The sequence below is a fragment of the Bufo gargarizans genome, chromosome 3 (assembly GCF_014858855.1).
Source record: "Bufo gargarizans isolate SCDJY-AF-19 chromosome 3, ASM1485885v1, whole genome shotgun sequence".
Taxonomy (NCBI): domain Eukaryota; kingdom Metazoa; phylum Chordata; class Amphibia; order Anura; family Bufonidae; genus Bufo; species Bufo gargarizans.
The window spans coordinates 567,463,305-567,479,443 of NC_058082.1; the positions used below are offsets into that span (position 1 = coordinate 567,463,305).

A 16,139-nucleotide genomic window follows, 5' to 3' on the forward strand; every position below is an offset into this window, starting at 1 on the left:
TTTAAAATTGACTGAACCCTAGGCAGGCTCGGTTTGAACCATCTTTCACTCTATTACATGTAGGCCTGGTCCTAAGAATATTATGGCCGATGCCTTGTCTAGGAGTTTCTGTGCCAGTCGTTCCCCGAAGCACAATCCTGAACTTATGTTCCCTGAGGTCATTGCCATTCCTGCCATCTCCTTTGATTTGGCATCTGAGATTAGAGCCAACCAGGATTGGGCCGGAGAGCCTTCCCGAAGGTAAATCATCTTTCGTCTCCTCCTCCTGGACAAGCCTAATATGAAAGGTAATAAATGACACAATATTAATAACCAATCAGAGTTGGAACATTTCTGGCGTCTGGACTTCTCGCTGACATTATCTTCTATTCCATCGTCTTATATTCTGCTCTGTTACATCGTATTACATGACGTATTATGTTTCTCTTACATTCTATGACAATATATTCATTACACGTGTGGATCTCAGCAGGTGCACAGATAAGGTCTGTGGTTATGGGTGATGGCCGGTTTACATTGGGCACATTCCTGGTGAAGTGACGCAGGCTCGGGGTGTGGCCCTCACTGTACACCTGAGCTACTGCTCCAACCTGTTCAGGCACAAAGGGGGGGGGGGGGGGGGGGAGGCGACAGCAGGTGATAAAAGGGCAGCGCCGGGAGATGAGCCCTGTATGAGGAAGTCACAGCTTCTCCCCAACAAGCAGGAAATACAGAGAGAAATATATAGAGAGAGAAACAGCAGGTAAGTCCTGGACCCCTACATGTGCTTCAACTCAGCCTGCCCCATATCTAGGCCTGCCACTCAGCCTGCCCCATCTATCAGCCTCCCTGTACATCAGCCTGCCCCATACATCAGCCTCCCCATCCATCTTCCTGACACTCAGCCTCCACCATACATCAGCCTCCCTGTACATCAGCCTGCCCCATACATCAGCCTCCCCATCAGTCTGCCTGACACTCAGCCTGCCCCATATCTAGGCCTGCCACTCAGCCTGCCCCATCTATCAGCCTCCCTGTACATCAGCCTCCCCATCCATCTGCCTGACACTCAGCCTGCCCCATACATCAGCCTGCCCCATACATCAGTCTCCACTATACATCAGTCTCTCCATACATCTGCCTCCCCATCAGTCTGCCTGACACTCAGCCTGCCCCATATCTAGGCCTGCCACTCAGCCTGCCCCATCTATCAGCCTCCCTGTACATCAGCCTCCCCATCCATCTTCCTGACACTCAGCCTGCCCCATACATCAGCCTCCCTGTACATCAGCCTCCCCATCCATCTTCCTGACACTCAGCCTCCACCATACATCAGCCTGCCCCATACATCTGCCTGCCCCATACATCAGCCTCCCCATCAGTCTGGCTCACACTCAGCCTGCCCCATATCTAGGCCTGCCACTCAGCCTGCCCCATCTATCAGCCTGCCCCATACATCAGCCTCCCCATCCATCTTCCTGACACTCAGCCTCCACCATACATCAGCCTGCCCCATACATCAGCCTGCCCCATACATCAGCCTCCCCATCAGTCTGCCTGACACTCAGCCTGCCCCATATCTAGGCCTGCCACTCAGCCTGCCCCATATCTAGGCCTGCCACTCAGCCTGCCCCATCTATCAGCCTCCCCATACATCAGCCTCCCCATCCATCTTCCTGACACTCAGCCTCCACCATACATCAGCCTGCCCCATACATCAGCCTGCCCCATACATCAGCCTCCCCATCAGTCTGCCTGACACTCAGCCTGCCCCATATCTAGGCCTGCCACTCAGCCTGCCCCATCTATCAGCCTCCCTGTACATCAGCCTGCCCCATACATCAGCCTCCCCATCAGTCTGCCTGACACTCAGCCTGCCCCATCTATCAGCCTGCCCCATACATCAGCCTCCCCATCCATCTGCCTGACACTCAGCCTGCCCCATACCCAACCTTTTGAAGACATCCCTAGCCCATCTTATGTCTCCTAACATTTTATTCTGTGTGTGACATAGTATGATGTCTGTAAGATTGTATCCTGTGTGTGTGACATAGTATGACGTCTGTAAGATTGTATCCTGTGTGTGTGTGACATAGTATGACGTGTGTAAGATTGTATCCTGTGTGTGTGACATAGTATGACGTCTGTAAGATTGTATCCTGTGTGTGTGACATAGTATGACGTCTGTAAGATTGTATCCTGTGTGTGTGACATAGTATGACATCTGTAAGATTGTATCCTGTGTGTGTGATATAGTATGACGGTTGTAAGATTGTATCCTGTGTGTGTGTGACATAGTGTGACGTGTGTAAGATTGTATCCTGTGTGTGTGAAATAGTATGACGTCTGTAAGATTGTATCCTGTGTGTGACATAGTATGACGTCTGTAAGATTGTATCCTGTGTGTGTGACATAGTATGACGTCTGTAAGATTGTATCCTGTGTGTGTGTGTGACATAGTATGACGTGTGTAAGATTGTATCCTGTGTGTGTGACATAGTATGACGTCTGTAAGATTGTATCCTGTGTGTGTGTGACATAGTATGACGGTTGTAAGATTGTATCCTGTGTGTGTGACATAGTATGACGTCTGTAAGATTGTATCCTGTGTGTGTGACATAGTATGACGTGTGTAAGATTGTATCCTGTGTGTGTGAAATAGTATGACGTCTGTAAGATTGTATCCTGTGTGTGACATAGTATGACGTCTGTAAGATTGTATCCTGTGTGTGTGACATAGTATGACGTCTGTAAGATTGTATCCTGTGTGTGTGTGACATAGTATGACGTGTGTAAGATTGTATCCTGTGTGTGTGACATAGTATGACCTCTGTAAGATTGTATCCTGTGTGTGTGACATAGTATGACGTCTGTAAGATTGTATCCTGTGTGTGTGTGACATAGTATGACGGTTGTAAGATTGTATCCTGTGTGTGTGAAATAGTATGACGTCTGTAAGATTGTATCCTGTGTGTGACATAGTATGACGTCTGTAAGATTGTATCCTGTGTGTGTGACATAGTATGACGTCTGTAAGATTGTATCCTGTGTGTGTGTGACATAGTATGACGTGTGTAAGATTGTATCCTGTGTGTGTGACATAGTATGACGTCTGTAAGATTGTATCCTGTGTGTGTGTGACATAGTATGACGGTTGTAAGATTGTATCCTGTGTGTGTGAAATAGTATGACGTCTGTAAGATTGTATCCTGTGTGTGTGACATAGTATGATGTCTGTAAGATTGTATCATGTGTGTGGCATAGTATGACGGTTGTAAGATTGTATCCTGTGTGTGTGACATAGTATGATGTGTGTAAGATTGTATCCTGTGTGTGTGACATAGTATGATGTCTGTAAGATTGTATCCTGTGTGTGTGACATAGTATGACATCTGTAAGATTGTATCCTGTGTGTGTGACATAGTATGATGTCTGTAAGATTGTATCATGTGTGTGGCATAGTATGACGGTTGTAAGATTTTATCCTGTGTGTGTGACATAGTATGACGGTTGTAAGATTGTATCCTGTGTATGTGACATAGTATGACGGTTTTAAGATTGTATCCTGTGTGTGACATAGTATGACGTCTGTAAGATTGTATCCTGTGTGTGTGACATAGTATGACCTCTGTAAGATTGTATCCTGTGTGTGTGACAGAGTATGACATCTGTAAGATTTTATCCTGTGTGTGTGACATAGTATGACGTGTGTAAGATTGTATCCTGTGTGTGTGACATAGTATGACGTCTGTAAGATTGTATCCTGTGTGTGTGACATAGTATGACGTGTGTAAGATTGTATCCTGTGTGTGTGTGACATAGTATGACGTCTGTAAGATTGTATCCTGTGTGTGTGACATAGTATGACGTGTGTAAGATTGTATCCTGTGTGTGTGAGACATAGTATGACGTCTGTAAGATTGTATCCTGTGTGTGTGACATAGTATGACGTGTGTAAGATTGTATCCTGTGTGTGTGACATAGTATGACGTGTGTAAGATTGTATCCTGTGTGTGTGACATAGTATGACGTCTGTAAGATTGTATCCTGTGTGTGTGACATAGTATGACGTCTGTATGATTGTATCCTGTGTGTGTGACATAGTATGACGTGTGTAAGATTGTATCCTGTGTGTGTGACATAGTATGACGTCTGTAAGATTGTATCCTGTGTGTGTGACATAGTATGACGTCTGTAAGATTGTATCCTGTGTGTGTGACATAGTATGACTTCTGTAAGATTGTATCCTGTGTGTGTGACATAGTATGACGTCTGTAAGATTGTATCCTGTGTGTGTGACATAGTATGACGTCTGTAAGATTGTATCCTGTGTGTGTGACATAGTATGACGTCTGTAAGATTGTATCCTGTGTGTGTGACATAGTATGACGTGTGTAAGATTGTATCCTGTGTGTGTGTGACATAGTGTGATGTGTGTAAGATTGTATCCTGTGTGTGTGACATAGTATGACGTCTGTAAGATTGTATCCTGTGTGTGTGACATAGTATGACGTGTGTATGATTGTATCCTGTGTGTGTGACATAGTATGACGTCTGTATGATTGTATCCTGTGTGTGTGACATAGTATGACGTCTGTAAGATTGTATCCTGTGTGTGTGACATAGTATGACGTCTGTAAGATTGTATCATGTGTGTGTGACATAGTATGACGTCTGTAAGATTGTATCCTGTGTGTGTGTGACATAGTGTGACGTCTGTAAGATTGTATCCTGTGTGTGTGACATAGTGTGACGTCTGTAAGATTGTATCCTGTGTGTGTGACATAGTATGATGTCTGTAAGATTGTATCCTGTGTGTGTGACATAGTATGACGTCTGTATGATTGTATCCTGTGTGTGTGACATAGTATGCAGGAGGGGGTCGGTATGAATGAGGGGATGTACCCCCCATATAACATTACACTGGACCCCCCATATGATAATAGTCCATTACACTGGACCCCCCTAAAACAAGAAGTGCTGTGTGTTTGGCGGTCTCGTGATTGCTGGCGGTGGTATTGCACGTCTCGGTCAGCGTCCCTCAGGGACTGCTCGTTGTAGTTGTGATAAAACTTATTTAAATGTGGTGGCAATGGCGGAAACGTCTCTCTAATGCTGGTGACGTGGACCCGGCCTACACTTCCTGGAGGGGGACCATGCTTCATGACTGTCACCACATCCTCCAGAGTCTAGTGTGCACACGTCCCGAGAATGTCCTGCAACACCCGGCTACAGGGACATCCTGTACCACATCCTGGAGCTGCTGACGCTACCCTCCTGACACTGAGGAAAATATCATGTGACTGCATGTCTCTCTGTACGGACACTGCACAGTACCACTCCTCTGTGTATGGACACTGCACAGTACCACTCCTCTGTGGATGGACACTGAACAGTACCACTCCTCTGTGGATGGACACTGCACAGTACCACTCCTCTGTGTATGGACACTGCACAGTACCACTTCTCTGTGTATGGACACTGCACAGTACCACTCCTCTGTGTATGGACACTGCACAGTACCACTCCTCTGTGTATGGACACTGCACAGTACCACTCCTCTGTGTATGGACACTGCACAGTACCACTTCTCTGTGTATGGACACTGCACAGTACCACTCCTCTGTGTATGTACATGGCACAGTACCACTCCTCTGTGTATGGACACTGCACAGTACCACTCCTCTGTGTATGGACACTGCACAGTACCACTCCTCTGTGTATGTACATGGCACAGCACCACTCCTCTGTGTATGGACACTGCACATTACCACTCCTCTGTGTATGGACACTGCACAGTACCACTCCTCTGTGTATGGACACTGCACAGTACCACTCCTCTGTGTATGGACACTGCACAGTACCACTCCTCTGTGTATAGACACTGCACAGTATCACTCCTCTGTGGATGGACACTGAACAGTACCACTCCTCTGTGTATGTACATGGCACAGTACCACTCCTCTGTGTATGGACACTGCACAGTACCACTCCTCTGTGTATGGACACTGCACAGTACCACTCCTCTCTGTACGGACACTGCACAGTACCACTCCTCTGTGTATGGACACTGCACAGTACCACTCCTCTGTGGATGGACACTGAACAATACCACTCCTCTGTGGATGGACACTGAACAGTACCACTCCTCTGTGTATGGACACTGCACAGTACCACTCCTCTGTGTACGGACACTGCACAGTACCCCTCCTCTGTGTATGGACACTGCACAGTACCACTACTCTGTGTATGGACACTGCACAGTACCACTCCTCTGTGGATGGACACTGCACAGTACCACTCCTCTGTGTATGTACATGGCACAGTACCACTCCTCTGTGTATGGACACTGCACAGTACCACTCCTCTCTGTATGGACACTGCACAGTACCACTCCTCTCTGTACGGACACTGCACAGTACCACTCCTCTCTGTATGGACACTGCACAGTACCACTCCTCTGTGGATGGACACTGAACAGTACCACTCCTCTGTGGATGGACACTGAACAGTACCACTCCTCTGTGGATGGACACTGCACAGTACCACTCCTCTGTGTACGGACACTGCACAGTACCACTCCTCTGTGGATAAACACTGCACAGTACCACTCCTCTGTGTATGGACACTGCACAGTACCACTCCTCTGTGGATGGACACTGAACAGTACCACTCCTCTGTGTATGGACACTGAACAGTACCACTCCTCTGTGGATGGAAACTGCACAGTACCACTCCTCTCTGTACGGACACTGCACAGTACCACTCCTCTGTGTATGGACACTGCACAGTACCACTCCTCTGTGTATGGACACTGCACAGTACCACTCCTCTGTGTATGGACACTGCACAGTACCACTCCTCTGTGTATGTACATGGCACAGTACCACTCCTCTGTGTATGGACACTGCACAGTACCACTCCTCTCTGTACGGACACTGCACAGTACCACTCCTCTGTGAATGGACACTGCACAGTACCACTCCTCTCTGTACGGACACTGCACAGTACCACTCCTCTCTGTACGGACACTGCACAGTACCACTCCTCTCTGTACGGACACTGCACAGTACCACTCCTCTCTGTACGGACACTGCCCAGTACCACTCCTCTGTGTATGGACACTGCACAGTACCACTCCTCTGTGTATGGACACTGCACAGTATCACTCCTCTGTGGATGGACACTGAACAGTACCACTCCTCTGTGGATGGACACTAAACAGTACCACTCCTCTGTGTATGTACATGGCACAGTACCACTCCTCTGTGTATGGACACTGCACAGTACCACTCATCTGTGTATGGACACTGCACAGTACCACTCCTCTGTGTACGGACACTGCACAGTACCACTCCTCTCTGTACGGACACTGCACAGTACCACTCCTCTGTGTATGGACACTGCACAGTACCACTCCTCTGTGGATGGACACTGAACAGTACCACTCCTCTGTGGATGGACACTGCACAGTACCACTCCTCTGTGGATGGACACTGCACAGTACCACTCCTCTGTGTACGGACACTGCACAGTAACACTCCTCTGTGTATGGACACTGCACAGTACCACTACTCTGTGTATGGACACTGCACAGTACCACTCCTCTGTGGATGGACACTGCACAGTACCACTCCTCTGTGTATGGACACTGCACAGTACCACTCCTCTGTGGATGGACACTGAACAGTACCACTCCTCTGTGTATGGACACTGAACAGTACCACTCCTCTGTGTATGGACACTGCACAGTACCACTCCTCTGTGGATGGACACTGAACAGTACCACTCCTCTGTGGAGGGACACTGCACAGTACCACTCCTCTCTGTACGGACACTGCACAGTACCACTCCTTTGTGTATGGACACTGCACAGTACCACTCCTCTGTGTATGTACACGGCACAGTACCACTCCTCTGTGTACGGACACTGCACAGTACCACTCCTCTCTGTACGGACACTGCACAGTACCACTCCTCTCTGTACGGACACTGCACAGTACCACTCCTCTCTGTATGGACACTGCACAGTACCACTCCTCTCTGTACGGACACTGCACAGTACCACTCCTCTCTGTACGGACACTGCACAGTACCACTCCTCTCTGTACGGACACTGCACAGTACCACTCCTCTCTGTACGGACACTGCCCAGTACCACTCCTCTGTGTATGGACACTGAACAGTACCACTCCTCTGTGGATGGACACTGCACAGTACCACTCCTCTCTGTACGGACACTGCACAGTACCACTCCTCTGATTCTGTACTGGGAATATAGATCTAGTGATGGTCTATATTGATGGTAAAGATGGTAAAGATGGACACTGCACAGTACCACTCCTCTCTGTACGGACACTGCACAGTACCACTCCTCTCTGTACGGACACTGCACAGTACCACTCCTCTCTGTAAGGACACTGCACAGTACCACTCCTCTCTGTACGGACACTGCCCAGTACCACTCCTCTCTGTACGGACACTGCCCAGTACCACTCCTCTGTGTATGGACACTGCACAGTACCACTCCTCTGTGTATGGACACTGAACAGTACCACTCCTCTGTGGATGGACACTGCACAGTACCACTCCTCTCTGTACGGACACTGCACAGTACCACTCCTCTGATTCTGTTCTGGGAATATAGATCTAGTGATGGTCTATATTGATGGTAAAGATGGTAAAGATGGACACTGCACAGTACCACTCCTCTCTGTACGGACACTGCACAGTACCACTCCTCTCTGTACGGACACTGCACAGTACCACTCCTCTCTGTACGGACACTGCACAGTACCACTCCTCTCTGTACGGACACTGCACAGTACCACTCCTCTCTGTACGGACACTGCACAGCACCACTCCTCTGTGGATGGACACTGAACAGCATCACGGCCACTGCCCCGTCCCTTACTGCTCGCCTTCTTCATATTAAATGGTATATATGCTTGCAATTATGTCACACGTACAGTAGTGTAGGATTTGTAAATGGATGCGCAAAAAAATTACACTGAATGTCACAGATATTTAGGATGGGCGAATGTAATACTGGAGATGTAGTGCCGGTAATGTCGCTGCCACCAGCGGCCAAACAATTGCGCTAAATTTCACAGCGCAAATGTAACACAAGAGATGTAGCAGAGGTTGTGTCACTGTCAGCAGCGGCCAAACAATTGCACGCAATTTAGCGCAGGTTGAGCTAATAATATATATGGCAGCCAGACAAAACAATAGTCCTAAAAATGACTTTTGGGTCTCTAACAATTTTTATTTTTTATTTTTTTTTTTTCATATTTTATTAGTTTTTAGAAAAAAACATACATTGTTAAACATAAAAAAGACAAACGGCTACACAATCAGCCCCATACACGGTCACGTTAACGACAGTAGCTTAGCCGATATACATACCACAATAAAATACTAAACAAACAAAATTAGACAAAACGAAAAACATAAAAAAGACACAAAAACATACAGTGCAATCGTTAGGCAATTTTTACACAGGTTTACTTTTATATAGCAGGGGATCGACCATATATTAAATGTGCTTAAATATGTCAATCGGGGGATGGTAAAGCGAGCGGAGAAACTCTCCATATGCCCCATTCTCTCTCAAACCTCGCGGCCGCTTCTCCGGCTCCCGCCAGCGCACGCTCATGTATATAAGTAGAATTTAGCCTACGGATGATCTCCGTTAGGCAAGGAACATACCGTGATTTCCAATTTTTTTACTATGGCCAGTTTGGTTGAAAGAAAAAGGTGTCCCAATACCACCCTCCCCTCACATGGTATCCAAACCAAATCAATCCATAAAAGAGCCAATGAGGGAGATGGCGGGAGCTGGAAGCCCAGTAGATCCGAGGCAAGAGAGAATGTAGCCCTCCAGATATCCCGCAGCCTCGGGCAAGACCACAAAATGTGGTACAATGTGCCTCTATCGCCGCATCCCCGCCAGCATAGATATGAAAGGTCGGGAAATATATGGCTCAGGCGATCCGGTGTATAGTACCACCTTAGTGTGGTCTTCATCAGGGATTCATAATGTAGAGCACATCTGATATTTTTATTTATACAGGTGAAGGCCATAGACCACTGCTCATCAGTGAACTCCAACCCCAAATCTCTTTCCCAGGAAACCAATGGTGTCGTTTTGACGAATAATCCCTTATCTCCCATCATCATATACAGAGGCCTCAATCGTGTACCTTGTGGCGGAGCCACTGACCACAAACTAAACACTTCCCGATTGCACACCAGATTAAACGGACAGTTAGCTTTAAAAAAATGTCTGATACACAGGTATTTATGGAAATCTGTGTGTGGGATCAGGAACCGTTTATGAAAATAAAGGGCAAAGGGTGTCCGAGATAAATAGTTTGGAGAGAAGGTCCAATCCGCCCAGCGCTTAAGACGACACCGAAATATTCGGAATAAGGAAATTAAGTACAGTTACTGGGGCGCTGGGCGGAAAGGGTCCAGACCCCAAAGTACATAATCTATGGAATCGACGCCAATTTTCCAAAGCCATGCGTACTAACGTCGGGAGGGGTGGCCAATTGAATGTCGGGTAAAGAGCCGCGAGTAGGAGGGTTTTTAAATTCCTGCCAGGGGATAGTATTGATTCTATATGTACCCATTGTTTCACCTGGTTGCCTACCCACCATTCCCTTAATTGTGATACCTGCGAGGCCAAGAAATACTCATAGATATTCGGGAGACCTAGTCCACCTCGAAGTTTAGATCTCTGCATTATTGCAGTTGCTATTCTAGGTTTATGTCGTTTCCAAATTAATGCATTAATCAGCTTGGAACACTTCTGAAAAAAACTTCTGAAAAAAACTAGAGCATCGCGATGCTCGGCACATCACGGTGTTCGGCCGAACATCGCGTGTGCTCGAGCACGATGCTCAAGTCTCCACCCCGCACATTTGTTGGCTGCGACACAGCCAATAAACGTGCAGGTAAGTACTGTCATCACTGTAATGCCGTAGCCATGTTGGTTACTGGCATTACAGTGATTGGCTGGTCGGAACGCCTCATCGGGTGCCATAAAGCACCCAATGACATGTGTTTGCCTCAGTGCTAGTCAGGGAGAGCTGGAGAGCAGAAGCGAAAGATAGTGTAGGGAGTCAAATAGGGATATTTTTATTGAAAAAACTAGTTTTTTACGTAATTTAGTGACTAAGGTGAATACTGTTAGGAGGGGCTTGATCCTCTGGGGTGGAGACTTCAACTCTATATTAGATCCAGTCATGGATTCGTCATCTGGGGTTGGAGGGTCCATCCGGGGTCTCAACTCCCTCTTATTGAGAGAGGATCTCTACGATGTGTGGAGATTTCATCATGATGGAGAAAAGGATTTCTCCTTTTTTTCAAATGTCCACCAAACATATTCCAGGATTGATTTCTTTTTGGTAGATCGTCATTTGTTAAATGTAGCAGTGTGCTCGACCATAGGGATGATTACATGGTCTGACCATGCGCCTGTCACCCTTACAATTGGCGAGGATTCCAATAGACCCCCCTGCTTTCTTTGGCGTGATAACACATATTTACTGGAACACCCTAAATATGGGTTAACACTGCAGGAGGGCCTAAAGGAATTCTTTCGTATCAATGAGAGATCAGTGTCTAATCCTTTTTCTCTTTGGAATGTCCATAAGGCTTATATGCGAGGTTTGCTCATTAAGGCTGGATGTAGAGCAAAGAAGGAGAGAGAGGAACGGACAACCGCTTTGACTCTACAGATCAGGGCCTTGGAATCTAGTAACAAAATGAGCCCCTCTGTCACTGTAGGAACTCAACTGCAGAATCTACGCCTCCAATTGAAGGAGCATTTACTTTATAGATATGAGAATGATCTAAAAAAGACCCGTGCACTATATTATGCACAGGATAATAAATCAGGGAAATTGCTAGCCCGTAGATTAAGGGAGAGAACTACTAAAAATAAGATCCCTTATATAACGTCAAAACTGACGAATAAAAAGATCATCGATCCACAAGGCATAGCGAATTCCTTTCAGGGCTTTTATAAAACCCTTTATAATTTAGAATCCCCGCCGGATATGTCCTCTGTAAACTTGGTGGCCATAGATCAGTTCCTGGACTCTATTGACCTTCCAAGTCTTACTGAGGCTCAGTTAGGGAAATTAAACTCCCCAGTGACAGAGCAGGAAATTGTTGAAATTATCGTGAAATTACCGAATAATAAAGCGCCAGGACCAGACGGCTTTTCAAACACATATTATAAGTTATTCCAAAAGGAACTTTCTCCTTATCTATGTCAGATTTTTGGGGAAATGGTGAATACCGGTCGTGCTCCAAAAGAGATGCTGGAGGCGAGGATAGTCACCATCCCAAAAACGGACCCTCCCTCGGATGATGTAAGGGGTTACCATCCGATTTCGCTATTAAATACAGATGCAAAGATCTACGCAAAAGTCTTGGCAAGTCGTTTGGTCCCCTGCATTACAACTCTTGTCCATATGGACCAGGTGGGATTCGTAAGAGGTAGGCAGTTACAGGATAATACCAGGCGGACATTAAATATTCTGGACTATGTCCAGAAAGTGAAATTTCCAACGCTTTTGGTTACCCTAGACGCCGAGAAGGCGTTTGACCGCATTAGTTGGCGGTTCGCCTTCTCGGTGCTGGGGAAGATGGGATTTACGGGGGCAATCCTGGCGGCTATCAGGGCACTCTATACCCAACCAAGTGCCAGAGTATGGGTCAATGGGGCACTCTCGGACCCGTTTGATATTAGTAATGGTACCCGCCAGGGTTGTCCCCTGTCCCCCTTGATATTTGTTCTGACTATAGAGCCCTTAGCTCAGGCCCTTCGCCAGTGTTCTGATATGAAGGGAGTTGATATAGGGGGTATAGAACATAAAGTTAGCTTATATGCAGACGACATTATTTTGACGTTGTCAAATCCTCAAACATCTTTAACAGCTGCTATCGAGGTCATAACCCGATTCGGAGATCTCTCATTCTACAAACTGAATGCTCTTAAATCTCAGGCTCTCCCAATAAATATCCCTCCTGATGAGATGAAGAAGCTGAAGGATAGTTTCGATCTGGACTGGCAAAACAGTCAAATTGACTACCTGGGGATAAAACTTACAGCGTCATTTAAGAAGTTATTCATGGCAAATTATGTCCCACTGTTAAAAGTCCTAGAGAAGGATCTTGACAAATTGGCCAAGTATGAGGTGTCTTGGGTAGGTCGTATTGCATCCTTCCAGATGTTTACCCTCCCAAAACTCCTGTACATATTTAGGACACTACCTATCATCCCCCCAAGCAGTTTTTTTCAGAAAAAAACTGCTCGCGATGCTCTAGTAAAAAAGTGTTCGGCCGAGTATGCTCGCCCAACACTAGTATAGATCTTGTGGTGAATAGTTTTGGGGTATAGGTCCGGCGATGATCAGTTTTGGGGTATAGGTCCCATGATGATCAGTTTTGGGGTATATGTTTGGAGATTAATATTGGGGTTATATGGTGTCGGTATTGGGGTAACGCAGGATATTGAGAGTCTTTTTATTCTATTACAGCTGGACGCTCCTCTTCTCCCCTCACTGGACAATAAATGGCCACTTTGCCTCCTGGGATCCGCTTCTTCCTGTCGTTTTCTAAGGACCAGTGGTAAGTTCTCCCTTGTCTTCTCTAGACCTTTAGCTTCTACCACATATAATTAAAATCCCATATGATTTCTAGGTAGCAGTACTGAGGTGATATGACAGAGGGTGGGTACTAGCCATGACTTATACACAGCAGTAAACCTTTTATATCTCCCAAGGAAACACTTTACCACCTATTGGTCTTCTACCCAACCACATCCTGGGCTTCCCACCTCCGGTTATGACTGGTGGATGAGGGTTAGCGCTTCTAGGTTCTTATTTATACATAATTTCCGAGTTGTTAAGGTGTAGAACCTTCCAGAATCACAGCACACATCACTCGTTGTACATAAGTTGATCTAAAACTTTCTAATGTTGTCTTTCTGCTCTCCTTAGGTTTCGAGCTCTGGTTTTGTTTCTCACCTATCTGCTCTATTGCAGCTTCCATCTGTCTAGGAAGCCAATTACTATAGTTAAGGTATGTTGGGGTGAGATGTGGTGACTATGGGATGGGGAAGGAGTCTAGCTGGGGCTACATAGGGGTGAGCACTAGCAGGTAAGTCTCAGGTGGCACTACTAGGGCAATCTATCTAGTTAACAGTCATTAACGTGTTAGTGGCTGGTTAGATGGATTAGAAATACTCAGAATATAGCTAGAAGGGTCAGAGACAAGTTAGTAGCTGGCTAGATGGATTAGAAATGGTCAGGATAAAGCTAGAAGGGTCAGAGACAAGTTAGTAGCTGGTTAGATGGATTAGAAATGGTCAGGATAAAGCTAGAAGGGTCAGAGACAAGCTAGGAGCTGGTTAGATGGATTAGAAATAATGGTCAGGATAAAGCTAGAAGGTTCAGAGACAAGTTAGTAGCTTTTTAGATGGATTAGAAATGGTCAGGATAAAGCTAGAAGGGTCAGAGACAAGCTAGTAGCTGGTTAGATGGATTAGAAATGGTCAGGATAAAGCTAGAAGGGTCAGAGACAAGGTAGGAGCTGGTTAGATGGATTAGAAATGGTCAGGATAAAGCTAGAAGGTTCAGAGACAAGCTAGGAGCTGGTTAGATGGATTAGAAATAATGGTCAGGATAAAGCTAGAAGGGTCAGAGACAAGCTAGGAGCTGGTTAGATGGATTAGAAATGGTCAGGATAAAGCTAGAAGGGTCAGAGACAAGTTAGTAGCTGGTTAGATGGATTAGAAATAATGGTCAGGATAAAGCTAGAAGGGTCAGAGACAAGTTAGTAGCTGGCTAGATGGATTAGAAATGGTCAGGATAAAGCTAGAAGGGTCAGAGACAAGTTAGTAGCTGGCTAGATGGATTAGAAATAATGGTCAGGATAAAGCTAGAAGGGTCAGAGACAAGCTAGGAGCTGGTTAGATAGATTAGAAATGGTCAGGATAAAGCTAGAAGGGTCAGAGACAAGCTAGGAGCTGGTTAGATGGATTAGAAATGGTCAGGATAAAGCTAGAAGGGTCAGAGACAAGTTAGTAGCTGGTTAGATGGATTAGAAATGGTCAGGATAAAGCTAGAAGGGTCAGAGACAGGTTAGTAGCTGGCTAGATGGATTAGAAATAATGGTCAGGATAAAGCTAGAAGGGTCAGAGACAAGCTAGGAGCTGGTTAGATGGATTAGAAATGGTCAGGATAAAGCTAGAAGGGTCAGAGACAAGCTAGGAGCTGGTTAGATAGATTAGAAATGGTCAGGATAAAGCTAGAAGGGTCAGAGACAAGCTAGGAGCTGGTTAGATGGATTAGAAATGGTCAGGATAAAGCTAGAAGGGTCAGAGACAAGCTAGGAGCTGGTTAGATGGATTAGAAATGGTCAGGATAAAGCTAGAAGGTTCAGAGACAAGCTAGGAGCTGGCTAGATGGATTAGAAATACTCAGAATATAGCTAGAAGGGTCAGAGACAAGTTAGTAGCTGGTTAGATGGATTAGAAATAATGGTCAGGATAAAGCTAGAAGGGTCAGAGACAAGTTAGTAGCTGGCTAGATGGATTAGAAATACTCAGAATATAGCTAGAAGGGTCAGAGACAAGCTAGGAGCTGGCTAGATGGATTAGAAATGGTCAGGATAAAGCTGGAAGGTTCAGAGACAAGCTAGGAGCTGGCTAGATGGATTAGAAATACTCAGAATATAGCTAGAAGGTTCAGAGACAAGCTAGGAGCTGGTTAGATGGATTAGAAATGATGGTCAGGATAAAGCTAGAAGGGTCAGAGACAAGCTAGGAGCTGGTTAGATGGATTAGAAATGATGGTCAGGATAAAGCTAGAAGGGTCAGAGACAAGCTAGGAGCTGGTTAGATGGATTAGAAATGATGGTCAGGATAAAGCTAGAAGGGTCAGAGACAAGCTAGGAGCTGGCTAGATGGATTAGAAATGGTCAGGATAAAGCTAGAAGGTTCAGAGACAAGCTAGGAGCTGGTTAGATGGATTAGAAATAATGGTCAGGATATAGCTAGAAGGTTCAGAGACAAGCTAGGAGCTGGTTAGATGGATTAGAAAAGAAGGTTCAGAGAAACGATAGGAGCTGGTCAGATGGGA

At 46.0% G+C, this 16,139-nt stretch overlaps 1 protein-coding gene across 2 annotated transcripts in view; it reads left to right on the forward strand.

Moving 5' to 3' along the window:
- Positions 1–625: 625 nt before the first annotated feature.
- SLC37A1 (solute carrier family 37 member 1) overlaps positions 626–16,139 on the forward strand; it is a 79,253-nt gene continuing 63,739 nt past the window's right edge. For both annotated transcript variants that reach the window (XM_044284298.1, XM_044284299.1), the window contains exons 1-3: positions 626–742; positions 13,536–13,626; positions 13,998–14,079. In XM_044284298.1, coding sequence (XP_044140233.1) covers positions 13,571–13,626; positions 13,998–14,079 — 138 coding nt within the window. In that variant the 5' untranslated portion in view covers positions 626–742; positions 13,536–13,570. The remainder of the gene's footprint in view (positions 743–13,535; positions 13,627–13,997; positions 14,080–16,139) is intronic.